At 44.0% G+C, this 17,630-nt stretch overlaps 2 protein-coding genes across 4 annotated transcripts in view; both read left to right on the top strand.

The window, feature by feature from the left end:
* PolE2 (DNA polymerase epsilon subunit 2) overlaps window positions 1-17,630 on the top strand; it is a 340,119-nt gene that overhangs the window by 174,387 nt on the left and 148,102 nt on the right. For all 3 annotated transcript variants that reach the window (XR_012895549.1, XM_037424388.2, XM_037424387.2), the window contains exon 8: window positions 13,968-14,082. Coding sequence is in view for 2 of the 3 variants with exons in the window: in XM_037424388.2 (XP_037280285.1) it covers window positions 13,968-14,082 (115 nt within the window). In the remaining variant the exon portion in view is untranslated. The remainder of the gene's footprint in view (window positions 1-13,967; window positions 14,083-17,630) is intronic.
* Window positions 4,786-13,946, top strand: LOC142818083 (uncharacterized). Its single transcript, XM_075896337.1, has one exon. The coding sequence runs from the start codon at window positions 6,628-6,630 to the stop codon at window positions 7,564-7,566; it is 939 nt and encodes a 312-aa protein (XP_075752452.1). The 5' UTR covers window positions 4,786-6,627; the 3' UTR covers window positions 7,567-13,946.

The raw sequence follows: 17,630 nt of genomic DNA, 5'->3' as shown, positions 1-17,630 counted from the left end.
TGAGAATGGAAGACTTGCAAGCACCACAGTGTGTGGGAAACATACCTGACGAGGGATCCCAAGCTTTCGGCTTATTGTTCAGCGTGTCTCTTGGCACGTCGAACAAATCAAGCACCCTCGATTTCAAACAGCTCTTCCTAGGCCGTCAGTCAGTCAGGCGTGTCCAAAGTGTTTTTGACGAGGGGAGCCAACAGCTCTAAAGAATTCGAAGTATGACTTTCGTGTTGTCGCCTCTTTTGGCGCACCTCGAGAGCGTTGATCCGGAACAAATCAGGTTAGGCTTAGCTGCAATCGTCCCCCGCGTCCAAGCGGTGCCCAGCTAGGGAGGCCGATCTTAACATCTTCTACAGACACATGCACATAACCACGCACAGTTTCACTCTGAGAGGGAATTGGTAGTGGTCGCAATGACGTACCTAACGTGCATCTACTATAAAAAGGCGTGCAGTGTATGTGATAGCTTTTTTTGAAAGTCTTGTAATTCTAGTATATTTTCATTATATAGCCGAGGTATGAGGCGGTTGTTACTCGCATATATTTGAGTTAAAGTACTACAAATATTTATTCGCCACGCATGACTTCTGGAAATGATTTTCTCAAAAAAAAAAAAAGGAAATCGCTCCAATATTTTTAAAACTAAGTTCGCACGTGGGAGTACTTGTTCTCTGTCTGCGCTTTTCCATGGTTCATGACTGTTAAGCCCCGCTGCTGCTTCTATAGAATGGTGTACGATAAGCCATATCAACGCGGTGACAGGATTTCCTACAGACTACCAAGCATTCGATCACCAGGAATTTTCCCTCCGGCATATTTTGAATGAAAGAAGTGACATATTTTTGCTGAAAACCCGGTTTATGCACTGGGGCCTCGTGCACAGATGTTCCAAATTGCAACTCTTGATCATTGCGAGCGCGAAGACGGCAAGTGAAAGCCAGCCTCTATGCTGTTGTCTCTACGGCCGGTGGAATGAAACCCTCCAGTCTTGAGGGTGTTGGGTTAAACCATGCACTTTGCCCATTGCTATTTTTCATCATGGCGTTTGTCTATTAACTGACTTGTGCTATGTGGAGCATGTGGCAGTAGTGCCGATGTGCTATTTGGTGCTGGTACAAAAAGAAAACTAGTTTGGATCGCTTCTTCAATGAGTCCTTCAATTAAACCTATGCTAGGGGGCTGCATAGAAGACTATACGCCTGACGCACTTGGAAAAGTAAAGCACATTGTAAGAGACCACTTCTGCTAATTGAAGGACTTGTAGACCATCACCATCTAGGCTTTGGTGTTCTGCAGAAGACCCGGTTTATGCACTGGGGCCCGGTGCACAGATGTTCCAAATTGCAACTCTTGATCATCGCGAGCGCGAAGACGGCAAGTGAAAGCCTCTATGCTGTTGTCTGTACGGTCGGTGTTACGAAACCATATATAAAAATATTTTGCTTTGGACCCACTCGGACTGAGACTAACGAAGTTTCTCTCTATTTAAACTCACTCACACTCAGACTCACCGATGTTTTTGTCAGCCGGATCCACTAATACTTTCCTCAAATATACCCACTCATGCAACGTCCTGTTTAGCGCTCACAACTATCCCAATTGCCACATTTATTCAAAAAAAAAAACTGAAGTGGCATCTGAGGGCACAAGCAGTTCAACGCAATTGAGAGAGAGAACGGGTGCTCGATTGCTCACGAATCATGCTGCTTTCTCGTCTTTGAAGCCACATTAATAATGAATCTGGAGCTTAGCACTTCTTCTTCGTTAATTAGGTACATAATCATAGATCAAGCTCAGTGTAGATTCCGATGTCACGTAATAAACGTGTCCTGGAGTGGTACATGTGCCACAACGAGCTGCAGAACTCAATTCCATCCCTTTGCACCGTCATGCTCGTTTAATACAAACGTGTTTAGATTGGATTACAGAAACAACCTCAAAAGACCGAGAAATATTTAATTCCTCTGTTCATTAGCAATGCACTTCGTTATGTATTCTGTTCTCTGGGAGCAGATCACGTGATGAATGAACATAAAGTATTTCACCACAGTCAGCGATCGGTGCACTCTACAAACACATCACCTACATTAAAATTCGTGCCAGCACAATGCATACAATCCTCAATTACATCGCCAAAAAAAAAAAAATACGGGTTTCACGGAAAGAATTTCCTAATGCTTCGTTATATATTCAAACGTCAAATTCAAAAATAGCACCACCATGAACGGGATTGACTCTATGGACGAATTTCACTGCAAAAAGCGCTTAAATAACTGCACCTTCCAGGTATGCAATAGACATTGCATGAGGTTTTAGATGTGTGGGAACATCATTGATTTAGGTTACATTGTTTTAGCGTAGAATTAGCTGTTTAGTCATGTTTACTATGCTTTTTAATGTTAATATTTCACCTCATCGGTCATTTAGTGACGGTCATTTAATTTCCACATCCTTAAATAAGAGTTATGAGTAGTTGATATCCAAGTATTTTTTAAATATATATGACTGGTGTTTATCAAAGGACCTAGAATGAGTTCCGGGGAGGGAGAGATATGAACAGTTTTATCATTTGAAAAATAAAGTTTTCGGGTTTACAAACCGGAACGTCAATACGACAATGAGGGACGCCATAGTAGGAGGCTTTAAATATTAGGAACTATGGGTCGGCAAAATAAATGGAGCCTACATAGACTCGCTCAGTAAATGTGCTTTTATCTTAGGACTGAATATAGGGCCCAGACTATGGCTGGTATTTTGGTTACATATAGGTGACCAAAAATATTTTTCTCTGCAAAACATTTTCGCAATAGACTGCTTTCAATGGAGTCAATCATCCCGACATTTTTTAATACACCTGAGGTAGCCGCCAAAACACCTTGGACGTTTGGCGTGGAATGACCGATCAAACTTTACGTCCATACCTATCACTTTTCGTCTCCACTGTCTCTTTCTACGTTCGCGTTCTTCCTTTCTTGACATTCAATTTCACAGTAATTTAAAAAATCCACATTATATTGGTTCCATAGAAGAAAATAGCTTGTGGTATAAGCATCTTAAATGAAACTTGGCCGTGCACTTACGCCCCATCTCACTGTTTTGTATCAATCATTTCACCGTTCTCATCTTACTTAGCTTATTGCCACGTGGTTGCGACGGCAAAGAATATGGTACTTGGGTTGGTCAAGACGACACTTTTTATTTCGTGAACATGTGCCTAGAAAAGTACAAAGTGCTAGAAATTCACGCTTTACGCAGATAGCGGTGATCACAGCATTGGTCGTCGGTAATATGGTTTGCGCCAAGGTACGTCGCCATATACACCCGTGGCATCGAACATCATCCATATTGTAGGTGTCTCAAGCTTATCAGGAGATTCTAAAATAATCTAGAATTTTCGCAGACTGCCAAGCGTGCTTTGCGCAAGGCAGTTGATTAATATGAGGTGTTCAATGTTTCAAAACCACCATATGATTATGAGAGATGCCGAAGTGGAGGACTCCAGAAATTATTACAACTTGGGGTTCTTTAACATGCACCCAAATCTGAACACATGGGCCTACAGCATTTTCGTCTCTATCGAAAATGCAGCCGCCACAGGTGTGATTCGATCGCGCGACTTGCGGGTCAGCAGCCGACTACCTTAGCTACTGAAGCACAATGGCGGTGTCTTTGCGCAAGACAGTGACATAAAAATACAAGCGGAGTGGCAGTATAATAATGTTGCGATCAAATTTCAGCAGATGCGACAGGCTCCACTGTGGATGCTATTTTCATACAGAACCGTCAGCGGGTAGCCACGCGTTGCTAGGTGGATCGACGTCTTTGGGTATTTCGAGTAGGCTAAGTTTCTACCTATAACATACGGCGTGACGACAGCACTCAGGTTGACTGTAAATTTTAGCGAAACGAAGTGAACGCTTCGGTTGGATGATATGCATATTATTAAGAAGCTGTTGTGTATTCCTCAAAGGTCGAGAACATCAATGGTCGAGCGAACCGTCACTATCACGTGCTGGATGAAAGGAATATATCTATGTAATGTTTACAGCCAGCCTATAGACCGCAACTGACGGTGTGGGCCGACATCACTCCTGTAACCCTATATATTTAGGGTTGTATCTGTTACAGTAAAAAGTAACTAAATACGTTACTCGTTACTATAATAAAAAAGGGAACGTTTCACGGCTCCACGTTCTATATATACATGAAAAAAGGTAATGCATTACCATTACCGTAACCGAAAAAAAACATAACGAATGTTACCTCTGCCGTAGCTCCGGAATCACCAGTTTTAATCAATGTGTCTTTGCTACAGAAACCCACAATGAGAATTTTTAAATTTCAAATTTATGTTTCACACATACTAACCCAAGCAAGGATTATACTTAATGTTCATTTACCGAGAATTATTTGTACAAATGTGCTGAATCTTAGCAGTGTTTTATAAAGGCTTAATGACGCCTGCCCATGTGATGGCTTCTGACTGCAGTGACCCAGGGTGAAACCATTTTTTTTTTTTCATTAGATCATTATACACAAAGTGAGGTTCGATAATCTACGGTATTCACAAAGAAGCTATCATTGAACTCTCAAGAAATTTACAACAATCGGCCTTTTCTTGATCCTTCAGCACCTTCAATAAAGCATGTCGAAATCGGTACTGTTGGTCCTAGCAACCGAAATGGTCCGCCGCGCGCCAGTAGGCAATCATGGAGGCCTACGAAGGCCTACATCGGTGCCTTTTTATGGGAGAGGGGGGTATTGGGAGATATCGTGGGTAGGAGGGGGGACACTTGCAAGTTTGTGACACCAGATGTGGCTTGCATACGTGTAAGTCTAGAAAAATCACGAAGGGGCACACACATCTTGCAATAGCAGCCATTTTGTTTTAATATTTTGCAGGTTTTATTTTTGTTCATATAAGAATTAAAATCATGCCTAGAAATCAAATTGACAAACGAACGTAGGTTCCCAGCACTCGTAATTGTATTCTTCTATTGAGTCTTTTCCGGAACCATTCGAGAGTGGCAGTTGCGATTTGAATTGTCTCACACACCTGATGGGTATTGAGCACGTGTACATGCTACAAAAAAAAAAAGCATTAAAAAGTTGAATGTTTTATACATACTTATCAAGCATTCTTATTTGTGACATTTTTAAGAGAAATTTTGATGGGGCCCACTTGCAAGGGATGTTCCCCTCCCCTGACCGAGCACAAAGGGGTCGGGGAGTCAACGTTCTCTGCAGGCGTGGTCAACGGGCGTCCAGGTCATAACCAGTTTGGACTGTGTATCTGAGCAAATATTGCATTTGCTCTCATCTGCACATATGGCCATCGACAGGTTATTGTCTTAGGGGTAAGGAAACCCTTCTTTCAACTTGCATCATGGCTGAGGGAGGGGGTCGTGTTGCTGTCGCTAGAGTGGGTAGCAAGTGCTGGTGCGGCTTGAAGGGGTCAAGTGCCCCTTTTGCAACGGTGAGGTCTAGTTGACTAAATGCGCAGATTGGTTTTCTTCCGCATCTTATACCGCTACATAAAACATTCTCATATTGTGAAAAGTAGGTAGTTCGATTCGTTTGAAGGAAAGTAACATTCAAGGCATGACAGATACTCAAAAAAGCGGCTTCTTGCAATCACAATAAGAAAACTCGTAGCAGAGGTGCTTCTTTTTTCGTGCAGCGTACAATGTTAAAGTGACATCCAATTCGGAAAAAGCGAACTGAGTGACGTGCGTCGGTGCTTGCTCAATGTTCAATGAAAGTAGGTTTCATGAAGTATGACGTAGGTAGGTTTCAGGAAGAAACAGGTAGTAGGTTTCATGAAGAAACAAACTGCTGCATCTTAAATTAAAAAAAAAAAACAAGCAAAGTGCTGCACATTCGTGCTAGAACATGGACTTAGGTTGAAATACGCGTTTTTTATTATGAAAGCGAAATAAAAACTATTTTACAAAACGCTTTGCATTCATCGTGATGTCGACACATTGTGTAGTGTCATTAGTGCTATTGGGTGAAAATTCCTGAATTTCAACTAATTCAGTAACCTCTGGCAGAAGAACCTTTTGAATTTTTACTTTCGGTTTCCGCGCCGCCGCCGATGAAAATTGGCCGCGCGCCGCCGCCGATAAATTAACCGGCGTGCGCCGACAACGCCGCCGCCGCCGACTCTGAACGACCCCCACGCCGCCGCCGGTCGAAGTCATCTCGGCGCACACCTCTAGTCATAATTGATTCTTTCGCCCCCTACAGGTGAGCACTTGAACTTGAAAGTTTCCGGGGCCTGGCCAAGCCACGACAATCTGCACGCAATAAATCCAGCATGGCGAGGTCCCTTTGTTGTAGAGTGTGGCTAGGCTCTACTGCGACTGAAAATGTGTGAATTGTGAGCTTTGCGTTCTCGCGGACATTTTCCCGGAGTTCCTGCGTAGCGCGAATTGTGGTGTGCGACGTTGTCCTCGACTAAGTGTCTCTGTGATTTGAAGTGAACATATTTGTATATTTCTGTGAAGGCATATTCCGGAGAGAAGAAATCCATCGGATCTGGAGCATTTCAGACGCGATCATCAGCGTCGCGCACTGCTTATCAGTGCTGCGTTTCGGTGTCGCGTGCTTCAAAATATTTTTTCATTGAAGATGTCAGGAGGCAAGAAGTGTTCCTTTAATGCGGACTGGGCGAACCCAAGTGTCTCCGACTATGCAAGTTGGATTAGGCCTTTGGAAAATGATCCGCACAAAGCCATGTGTACACTTTGCCAAAGAACGTTTTTGCTGAGCAACATGGGTCACAGAGCTGTTTCAAGTCATGCCTCTAGCAAGAAGCACATTGCTGCATTGAATTTTTTCAAAAGTGCTTCCCAGCCAAAGATATTGTCATTTTTTAAAAGCCCGACGGACGCCTCACCTAGCAGTAGCGCTGGATCTACGCCTGCTGCTACCGAAGTTGCAGTGACTACAGCTCCTGTGCAAGTGTCAGTGGGTGGTTTTTTGTTTAAGAACAACGTGACTAAAGCAGAAATATTCAATACGATAATGACACATGGATCCTTTCGTTCTGTGGCAGCGTCTCTGGCACTTTTTCCACTGATGTTTCCCACTTCTGAGGTGGCTGCAAAAGTTCAGCTAGGTAAAGACAAGGTAGGCTACACCATTTGCCATGGCATTGCGCCGTACTTTCGCAATATGTTGCTGTCGAGTCTCGTCAATGTGCCTTACCTGGTAGTCTGTTTCGACGAGGCGCTCAACAAGGTCACCCAGAAACAGCAAATGGATGTTCTCTTTAGATACTGGGATGCTGCTGACGACAGCATGAAGACTCGCTACCTGACGTCTTGTTTCATGGGTCATACGTGCGCTGAAGATTTGGCGTCGGCGTTTCATCAAGCGGTGGAGGAAATCAAAGGATCCAAAATCCTGCAAGTGTCCATGGACGGGCCAAATGTTCATTTTAAGTTTTTGCGGTCTCTGAAGGAAGAGCTTCGCGAGTCAGATGAGAGCCATATCCTCGACATAGGAAGCTGTGGCCTTCATGCAATCAATGGTGCATATAAAGCTGGCCACGTTGCATCTGGCTAGGATTTGGTATCATTTCTTCGAAGCGCCTACAACCTGTTCAATTGCGTTCCTGCACGTCTTGCTGACTTCGTCAGCCTCACGGGGTGCTCAAAATTCCCCAAGAAGTTCTGTGCAGTGAGGTGGCTGGAAAACAGTACTGTAATCTGTAGGGCACTGGAGATTCTACCACACCTCATTCTATTTGTGCAGCAGTGTTAAGAAAAAGCACACAAGAGGCCAACATGCTCAAGCTACAAAGTGGTTGAAGAAGCTGTGTCTAATCAGGTCTTGTCAGCAAAGCTAGCTTTTGCTCTTTCGGTTGCTGAGGAATTGGAATCCTTTCTACGTGAATTTCAAACGGATAAACCGATGGTTCCATTCCTGTCAGCAGCACTAGAGAGCATTCTGCGTTCACTGCTGTCGAGAATTGTAAAACGGGAAGTTCTCAATGCTGCCGACACGATCGCCAAGTTGATGAAGATAGACCTAAGCATACCAGAAAATGCAGTAAATGTAGCCGCATTCGACACGTTGGGTTTTCGGCAAAAAACTAGCTCCGCAAGAACAAGAAGTTGTCTCAGCTTGCAATAATGAATATTTAAAAAGGCTGCATATTGTTTGTCAAGGCTTGTGCACAGAAAGTGGTGGAGAGATCGCCGCTTAAGTACAAGTTGACCGTGGGTGCAGGCTGTTTGGACCCTGTCTGTGCATTGTCTTTGGAGGCTGGTCCCAGGCGGCTTACGCTGGCACTTGAAGTACTTTCCGAGCACCACTGGATGACCGGCTTGCAAGCAGAGCGAGCCCATCGCTCCTACCTGAAGGTGTGCTCAGAAAGCAGTACACGGGCACAGCTGGCAAATTTTGACAGGAAGAAACAGAGGCTGGACACTCTGTGGACAATCATAGGTTCCCAGGATCACAAGGAGCTGCAGTTTTTTGTGAAACTTTTCTCGTGCTTGTCTCACGGCAATGCTGCGGCAGAGAGAGGCTTTTCTGTCAACAAGGAATGCCTTGTTAAAAATTTGAAAGAAGATTCTCTAGTGGCACAGAGAGTACTGCATGATGCGGTCTTGGCAGCAGGTGGCAGCGCTCCAGTATACATTACCGACAGCACGGTGAAGACAGTTCGCAGTGCCTACAGCGTCTACAGGGAGCAGCTGCTAACAAAGAAGAGAGAGCGAAATGAAACAACTGAATTAGAGAAGAAGAAAAAAAGCAGCAGCTCTGATTAAAGAGCTACAAGAAAAATAAAAGCAAAGGCTGCTTAGTGAAGCGCAACTTGAAGCTTCTATTCTTCAAAATGAAATAAACTCTCTCAAACCCTAATTGAAGTGCATTTCGAGAATGAGGGCAGTCGCAATAAATGTTTTACTCTACAATGAAATGCGTTTTCTGTACCCTTTTAATATGCTTCACGGACCATTTCCACAAAATGGTGTCTGTTGTATAGGTCAGGGAATTTTAGCTAAAATGGTCAGTGAAAACCTGGAAAAGTCAGGCAAATTGAATTCTGCAATTTGCTAGACACCCTGGTCAAGTTCAAGTGCTCGCCTCGTTCTTTTTTTTTTTTTTTTTTTTCGGCTCTCGTGTCATGCTTGCTCTATCTTTCGTGAATGCGACTGTGTTCGCCTGCTGTGACTTGCTGAAAACTCATACAGCTTTTTATGCGTGAAGAGCGTCGTTCCTTGGTGTTGCCTGCATTTTTGTGGCAGCCCACAACACATTACTTCGGACCTCGCTGACGCTTCCGTGGGGCCGCTTCTACCATTGTGGAAAGGCAAGTTCGTAGAGTGAGCGTCCTGTTTAGACTCGCCCAGCTGACGGCACGGCGTCTAAGTGGCCCGCACCGACTGCAGAACGTGTTCCGCGCGTGTTGCACGTGTTCTGGTTTCGGCAAAACACATTGACTCGCCTGTGCCCTCCCCTGTGCCTACCTTCAAGTTTTCTGGAGCTCGCTGCCAGGGCCAGGTGCGGCGTTGTCGTCGCTCCGCAAACTTGAGCTTCGGTTTCCTTTAGTGACGTTGTTGCCATGAGCAGCACAGGTCAATGCGTTCAAAAAAAAAAAGTGCGACCACATCTGTAATCTAAATGAGTAGGCAAATGCCTATTTTGTTCCTTGTGTTCCAATCGTGCCACATGACATATGAGCACGAAGTAGAGATTAACAAAGACTTTTATGGTGTTTTTTACAGTGCCTATATATGCCTATTTTCGGTGTCCGTGTCTAAGTGCCTGGAAGTGCCTATAAATGCCCATTTTATAAATCGGTATTTTATGAGCACCATTTGGTAGAAATTTAGTTTTCTATAGCGGTTTGAGACGATCATTTATGTCAAAGGACAACATTGTCCTTTACAAACTCTATGAGGTTCAAACAAGTTTTTTTGTTCAATTTACTTCCAAAAAAAATCGCAGAATATCCACAGACTGAAATATGATGACAGTGGCGAAGTGTCCGTCCGTCCGTTCGTGCATCCGTCCGTCCGTCCAACCGTGGGTTGGTCTGTACTTCCGTGCATCTGTCCGTCTGTATGTCTGTCGGTCTAGTCAAAACTCCAAGTACCACCACTTCACATCTTTTCATCACATATTGACTATATACAATTACCACCATCTAGTGGACATTCCAACAACTAAACTCCCCTGCGATCGTATTGGGTGACGCCTTAAGGAGCTTCTTTTTATCAAATATTGAATATATACAAATGCCGCCATCTATCAGACATTCCAAGAAGCATCTTTTCATCATATATTGATTATATGCAAGTACGGCCATCTAGCGGACTCCTCTTGGCGCATACCCGAGAGAGGTGGTTACTACAGAGGACGATCGGGTAACACCTTAAGGCACTTCGCCCCTAAAACAACTGCTAACAGCATTGAAATGGGATGTGGCGGTCATCATACGCCACAGCACTGACATGGTCAGAGTTGTTGGAGGAGGAAGAGAGGCTGAGGAAAAAAGATTCTATTTCGGCAGCTCTAAATGGAAGCATGTCTGCAGGAGAACTGGAAGAGAGAAGTAAAGAAGGGAGAAGAAAATTAGAGTGGCGTTTGTGGTCGAGTACGCGGCGAGTGTCTTCTACAGACAGTTCTGTGTCCTGTAGGAATTGAAGAACCGTCCCGAAAATGTAGGTGTAGAGCTGAGAATGGAGCAACAGTTCCCTCTGGGTAGCCGTGGGTAGGTGGAGAATGAATGCGAAACCGCGGAGAGCCACTCATTGAATGCTCATACTTGCTCAAAGGTTTCGGAGGCCGCCAAGTCATTAAATGGTATACAGTGAAACCTGAGGAATGCACGGGCAGGTTTAAAATCAATGGCTTATTTAACATACACTTGCCCTATGTAGAACCCTTGAAAAATTATTTTAAGTGGCAACTTGAACAAAATACAGAACAGAGCTGCAAGGTTTGTCGCATGCCAATGCTCTAGAAATGACAGTTGTCCCTATATGAAAAATTGACTAGGATGGAAAATACTCATCTTTTTAAGCAAAGTGCACTTCAAGCTCCGATGTCAATTACATCATGGTAAAACTCAAATTTAAAAAGAAATGTACCTAAGCAGTCCTCATTATGTCTCTTTGCACAATTATCAATGTTCTAAAAAGGCTAAGATTTTAGAATACCATAGCAGATCTAATGTGTGCTAAGTTGTTTTTTTTTCCTACCATGAGCGAATAGAATGACTTATCAAGAGAGTAAGTGCTCTCTCTGTCAATGAAGATGTGTTTCCTTTTTTTTTTGGCATTTCAACCCTCTCCTGAAGCGTCTTCACGCTAGGTGGGGTAACCATTGAATAAAGGAAATAAAGAAAAGAAAATGTAATTTGGAAAAAAAAAATAATGATTCATGCATGCGGCTTCTCTTTTGTTCAGAATTTACTTCTCAAAGAACCCTTGTCAAAAAATTGTACTCCTACACTGGAAGTTGCATGTCCAATGAAGAGTGTTGTACCATGATAATTTTGCCAAGAAACTGTCATGTGAGGAGGCAAGCATGAAATGGTTTCCACTCACCTTGTGTATCCATCGAGAGCCCTTCCTTGCCCTCTGCGGAGCCAGAAGATTGCATGATGCATATGCATCAACGCGTCATGCACACATCAAGGCCACTCTCGTGCATGTATGCCATCAATTGTGTTGTTTCAACGTTCTCGGTAGTGTATTACCCATTTTTGTGGGATGGACCGCTCAGTACTTTTGGGGAGGCTGGCACGAATCATGTGTCCTTACCTCAATGCACCGCGTTGCACTGCTGGAACTGCCGTCAGAGACGATGCACCAAAAACACGCCAAGCGTTGTCAGGGCTGGCGATAGCACAGTGCGGCAACGGTGAGAAAATGATTGTATGCAAAATAGAGCCCGATTTGAAATAAAATAAGAACACACTCACATTGGTTGTTTTTTATTATTTCTTTCAGTTTTCATTCATCATTCTCAATATTAGATTACACAGATTACTCATGTCGCCTCGAATAATTCTCGCAGTCTCACGTGTATTTACACCGTGGTCACGTGCTATGGCCAGGAAATGGGACGTATTTCATCTGGTTTAAAGCTGAGTAAGAATGTATGGTGAGCGACATCAGTGGGCCAATGCTTACATAAAAGAGTGACATAAGAACAGGACCATTTCTAGTTGTGCGTCACCCCCTCCATCTTGGGATGCACATATCTGAGGAAAAAGGGAAGTCGCATTCAGATGGAAATTTCAACGTCATTCTGCAACCTGAAGCTGTGTGAATCTTAGCAGACGTGATCGTGAGCACCCAGTGCGTGCATTACACTTGTCAGCTGAAAATGCTCAAACCTGGGCAGCAGCCCTTTAAGGTGTTCACCGACATTAGAGATTAGATCCAGCGTTCTTCCCTCCTTGTTTTTAAAGGGTCTGGCTACCTGCACTGCCCTTCCCGGCCATGATGAAATGAAAGGCACCCAAGATTGTTCTGTTGACTGTGGACACTTGATGACTCATCATGCTGAACAATAAAACAAAAGACCGTATTCTGCAAACCATTTGGGAAATGCTTGCCTATGCTCAACCATTGCCGCCTTCGTACTATTACAATCAATTTTTTGCTTCCTGTCATAGATACAAGCTGCGCTCATCTTTTTGAAATTATTTGAACTTACACTGAAATTTATTGCGCTTCTAATTATGATTTTGGAGGCCTTAAGTGGTGTTTTATCTGCATGTTTTTGGCATCTAAAAAGCTTTTTTTAGTGCCTAAATTAATGGCTTCTACACATAACACAAAAGGCCTCCAAGATTTCACACACGATCTATGAGGTGTGGACGTAGTGCTGATGGTAGCACCTCATGCATGTCCGTGCGTGATTACCGTGTCTCCTGTGAAAGCACGAGCAGCACCTGTTTGTACCTGTGAGCTGGCATATGTTCGTATGAAATTTTGCATGGTGAAAATCATTTCCCAGCAACTGTACTCCAATAGACTGCACGCTCCAATACCCTGTGGGTCTTGGTCAGGACATTGGAAAGGTTGTTAACACTTTGAAATTTGTGCGAGCTGTGATGTTATCACTGAGGTTTCGCTGTAATACCAACACATGTCAAGCTTAATCCCATGAATTCCCAGATACCATGTACTTGATACATTAAAAAATGAGCATATGTGCAGTCGTTGAAATGTGCTGCCCTACAGTTAATAACTGGTGGTAATCCAGATGCTCATAAGTTAGACATGCCAGGTTGTAATAACAACCTTGCATGTAATGTATGTGGAGAATCTACATTCCCAATCAAATGCAGTGTTTCATGTTATAACTCGAGCTGCACGATTAATTGCCTTTCAAACAAAATACTCATCACATTCCCTCTTGTTCAATGGCAGTTCCAAAACTTTACACAAAGGCGACCATGCAAGGTTGTAATACAAAGGCGATTACATGCAAGGTTGTAATAACAACCTTGCATGTAATGTATGTGGAGAATCTACATTCCCAATCAAATGCAGTGTTTCATGTTATAACTCAAGCTGCACGATTAATTGCCTTTCAAACAAAATACTCATCACATTCCCTCTTGTTCAATGGCAGTTCCAAAACTTTACACAAAGGCGACCACCTTTGCCAGGTGAGTCGGACAAGGTATCTCTTGTGCTTCTTTGCTTTGCTGTGCACTGCATAAAATGAAAAATGAGCTATAGCTAGCCACTACACTCCTATGCTATCCCATCGGCAGTAGCAACCGCATTTTTGATGACGGCAGAAGTTCTTGAGGCACGTTATGGCATCTCTCATAATCCTATCATGGTTGTGGGACATAAAACGCCAAAATTTTTTACACTGCTTTGTAAGTGGCTCTCGTTCAATCAAACTACTCTTTTTCATTCATATTGACAAGGTTCCCTATGCCCTTTAATATCAGCCTGTGGTTGCCACATGCTCTGTTGTCACAGAAGGATTCAAGGCCCTGGCTGAAATGCTCCACGAGTTTCCACTACTGATCAAGCACTCCCGGTTCATCTTTGTCCCAGGACCTAGGGACCCAGGCCTCTCCAATGTGCTGCCCAGGTCAGTCACAGCCGGCAAAGCTCAGTGGCAGTAGTGTTGGTGGATTTCTTACATCATCCCACACTTATGCTGACCACTTGTTGTAGCTAGTGTTTGGAAGAAGAGCAAAGACTGATGCCAACATTCTAAGTGGAGAAGTGTTTGTCTGAGAAGCAGCTGCACAAAGGTGTGCTGTGAATTGTTCATGTTGTGATAGGATGCGAAAATCCGTAAATAGGAATTGTGTCGAGCTGACGTTTCGACAAGTGTGGTGAGGTGAAAAGGGAGATGAGGATTTATACGTGTCGCTGAATCACAGTTGGCAGATGTTAACAATAACAGTTTTGATACTCCTAGAGGGAGGGCTTAACTTGCATCGGTTTTCTTTGTGTATGTTTCATACCGAATGGATTCAAGAGCCTCTTTAGAAACATTTATACCTACTGGCTGGAGTGAATTGGACTTGTAAATAAGGTACGAATCTGTATGCTCTCTGTCTCTTGCAGACGATAAGTTTGACTGAAGTATGTAAAGCTTGAAATTGTCAAAGTTGTGTCCTGTTACATCAAAAAGCTGTGCCACTGCTTTTGGTAATTTCTTTGTCGTGTCCGCGCAATGACCGTTTAATCTAACATTAACAGGCTGGCTGTCTTGTTTTGCCAAAGTAACGTTTTCATTAGTGCAGGTAAAACTACTGTAAAAGCCGAAATATAGGTCGGACTGGAATATAGGTCAACCCCCCGACCTTGAATTTCTCAAAAAGAAATTTTTAAAAATCATTAATTATCATAGCACACCCGTACCTTGATAAATATGCGACACAACCAGCTGTTTTATGGTTGACATTTTATTTTATTTTGCCACTAATCTTATGTAGTGAAATGCCAGAAGGCCACAAAGTGCTGTTACTCAGACTCGTCCGAACTTGAGTCGGACAATGTCTGTTTCCCACTAGTTACATCCTCGAGTCCATCGTCCTCCGTATATCCAATGCATTGCCATACCTGCCAAGTCTCCCAGATACGCCGGGAGACTCTCGGATTTTGACCGTTTCTTCCGTTTGTACGGTTGTTATGAAAATCTCCCGGAAATCGATATTTTGGTGCGTGATCCAGCCGCCTTGACAAAAAAGCAGCTCGATCAGCTCCAGGCTTTTCGAACCTACCCCATTTTATTATGAATGAGATTAAGAGGCGTTTGTCTAAACGTACAGTAGAATCTCAGTGATGCAAAACCGCGGCAGATGCGAATTTGTAAAATTCCTCAGTGCAATTCCACTATGTCTATTGGGCATTAATTTGAATGTTCCAAACACATTCCTAATTGCGGCAAGCGATACGAACTTTAGTACGGAAATTGTCGAACGAAGGTCGAGAGCAGCGTACTCGAAGCTTCAGAAGAACGTGTGCGACACACTGCTTTCTACAGTGTGCGTGATTGTCGTTGCCACAACCGCTGTCGATGAAACCGTGGTCACTTTTCATGCGATCATGTATAACTGACAGAGTCTCGAAAGTGTGCGTCCATCCAACACTCAACCAGTCAAAGCTATGCTGCTTTCTGCAACCCCTGCGGACAAAACCGCGGCAGATCGTATACGGCATAAAACGACTTTGTTTTGAAGGCGCGTGCGCAGTCAAGCGCACGGGGATTGAAAATGGAGCTACCATTTGCTGCAACCACCGTGCGCAACATCGTGGTCGCGGCGGTGCAATAGCGATCTACAAGCTCCGAGGGCACGCATGAGTAGACTAAAGACGATAAATGCGTTTAAAAAAAAAGTCAGTTTCCCCGCAAGGGCGAAGCAATGAATGCGACAGCAACAACTTGGAATGTCACACTGAGAACGGCAAACAGATCGAAACACGCAGTGCATTGCTCACGCACAAATGACGCACGAAAACAATTCACACAAGACGAGGGCGAACTAACAACGTTTACAACTCGACACGTAACGTGCTGCTTGAACAAAAAAAAAAAAGCAATGCTCGGTACATAACCAAAGGTACGGATGAGTACAAACTAACAAGTGTCCCTGTTATACCTTGCTGTGTATGAAAAGCGCGCTCTTCTCGCAAACGGGGCCTGTGCATAGACTGAAGATATCTTTGTGGGCCTGGCAACTAACACAATTGTTCCAGTGAAAGCCAAAGGCACACGATTCTCCCCACCGAAAGATAAGCGCGCACGCACAAGCATCAACCCCATCCGCGGGGCAAAGTACGTGCCAGAGATAAGCGGGCGTCTGCGCATTGCGACGAGCTGGGCACCGAGCGCGGGCGGCTTTTTTTTCTTTTCTAGAGTGTTAACATATATAGATAAGTATACATATACGGTGAATGACGGCGGTGGCGGAGACGGCAAAACACCAGCCTAGACTGTCAATACCAAAGGGGCCAGACGCGTTTTGGCTTTCCTGTCAAAAGAATCTAGTAGGGAGCAAAGCTTTGATGCGCGCTTTTGCGGCAGCCAGCTGCGATGTCCTGTTCTGTTCGTTCACTTGGTTACAGATACACGAGCTATTTTGAAGAAAATAAATTCTGCTAGTTGTGTTGATCCTTTGAGACTCTCACCTTAGTGGGAAACCCTACCTTCGTGTGTTCGGCCACTCCATGCCGACCGCAACGCTGATGTTTGCACTTGCGACTGAGACTCTCCACCCCTTCTTGTTTTTTGCGATGTTTTTTTGTTTGTTTGTCCTTGGGTTTTTTTTTGGTGCAAAAAAAAAAAAATAGGAGCAAATAATTCAACCCCCCCCCCCCCTCCTGCTGCAGAAATTTCCCGGATTCAGAATCCTTGAACTTGGCAGGTATGCATTGCTGATGCAGCACTTGTGGAAAGAGTTGCGCACCATCTCTTCTGAAAGAGACTTCCAAGCTGACGACAGCCGGCCACAAATGGTCACAAGCGGTGGACGTTGTAGGTGGCTGCGGGGGCCTTGGTATTGTCGCCCGGCATGTTGCCGCGGACGTGATCTTCGAAAGGTTTATTGAGCACTACATCCAGTGGCCGAAGGATTGATGTTTAGTCCCCCAGAGATCACGACGTCTGTCTTGCCATCGAACAGAGCTCCCTTTACATCGGCTGTGAGGTGGCCTCAAAATGAGTCAAGCACCAACATGTTCGGTCGCTGAAAAAGCGCACAAGTTTGCCAATTCTACACGAGCAAGATTCACTCAAGCACGAGAGACTTACTCATGAACCCTGTTTTGGCCGCTCTCACTATAACATTCCGGGGAATGTCTTCTTTTAGTAGCCCTTTTTTCTTGAAAATGACGCAAAGGGGCGACGTCTTTCCATAGGCTGTGCATATGAACATCACTGTAAATTGCATGTTCGTTGACCGTTGTCAAAAGCTTCACTTGCTTCAATCAATTAATCAATCAGTCTCTATTTTAATGGCAAAACATGAGTAATTATTACAAACTAGCTGGACCATTAGCCTACATTGCCTAGTGGTTGGTTTGTATCAGAGTACGTAACAGATTAATAGAGCATGTATGTTTACATGCACACACATCTATTCTTATATATGAATATATGTACATGCATATACACATATGCATATA

The sequence above is a fragment of the Rhipicephalus microplus genome, chromosome 5, assembly GCF_043290135.1.
Source record: "Rhipicephalus microplus isolate Deutch F79 chromosome 5, USDA_Rmic, whole genome shotgun sequence".
NCBI lineage: Eukaryota > Metazoa > Arthropoda > Arachnida > Ixodida > Ixodidae > Rhipicephalus > Rhipicephalus microplus.
The sequence above is the reverse complement of the archived record's forward strand: the minus strand, read 5'-3'. Positions and strand labels throughout refer to the sequence as shown.

What these genes read in the sequence shown, in the direction of transcription:
- LOC142818083 (XM_075896337.1), top strand. Translation starts at nt 6,628, where the DNA reads ATGTCAGGAGGCAAGAAGTGTTCCTTTAATGCGGACTGGGCGAACCCA.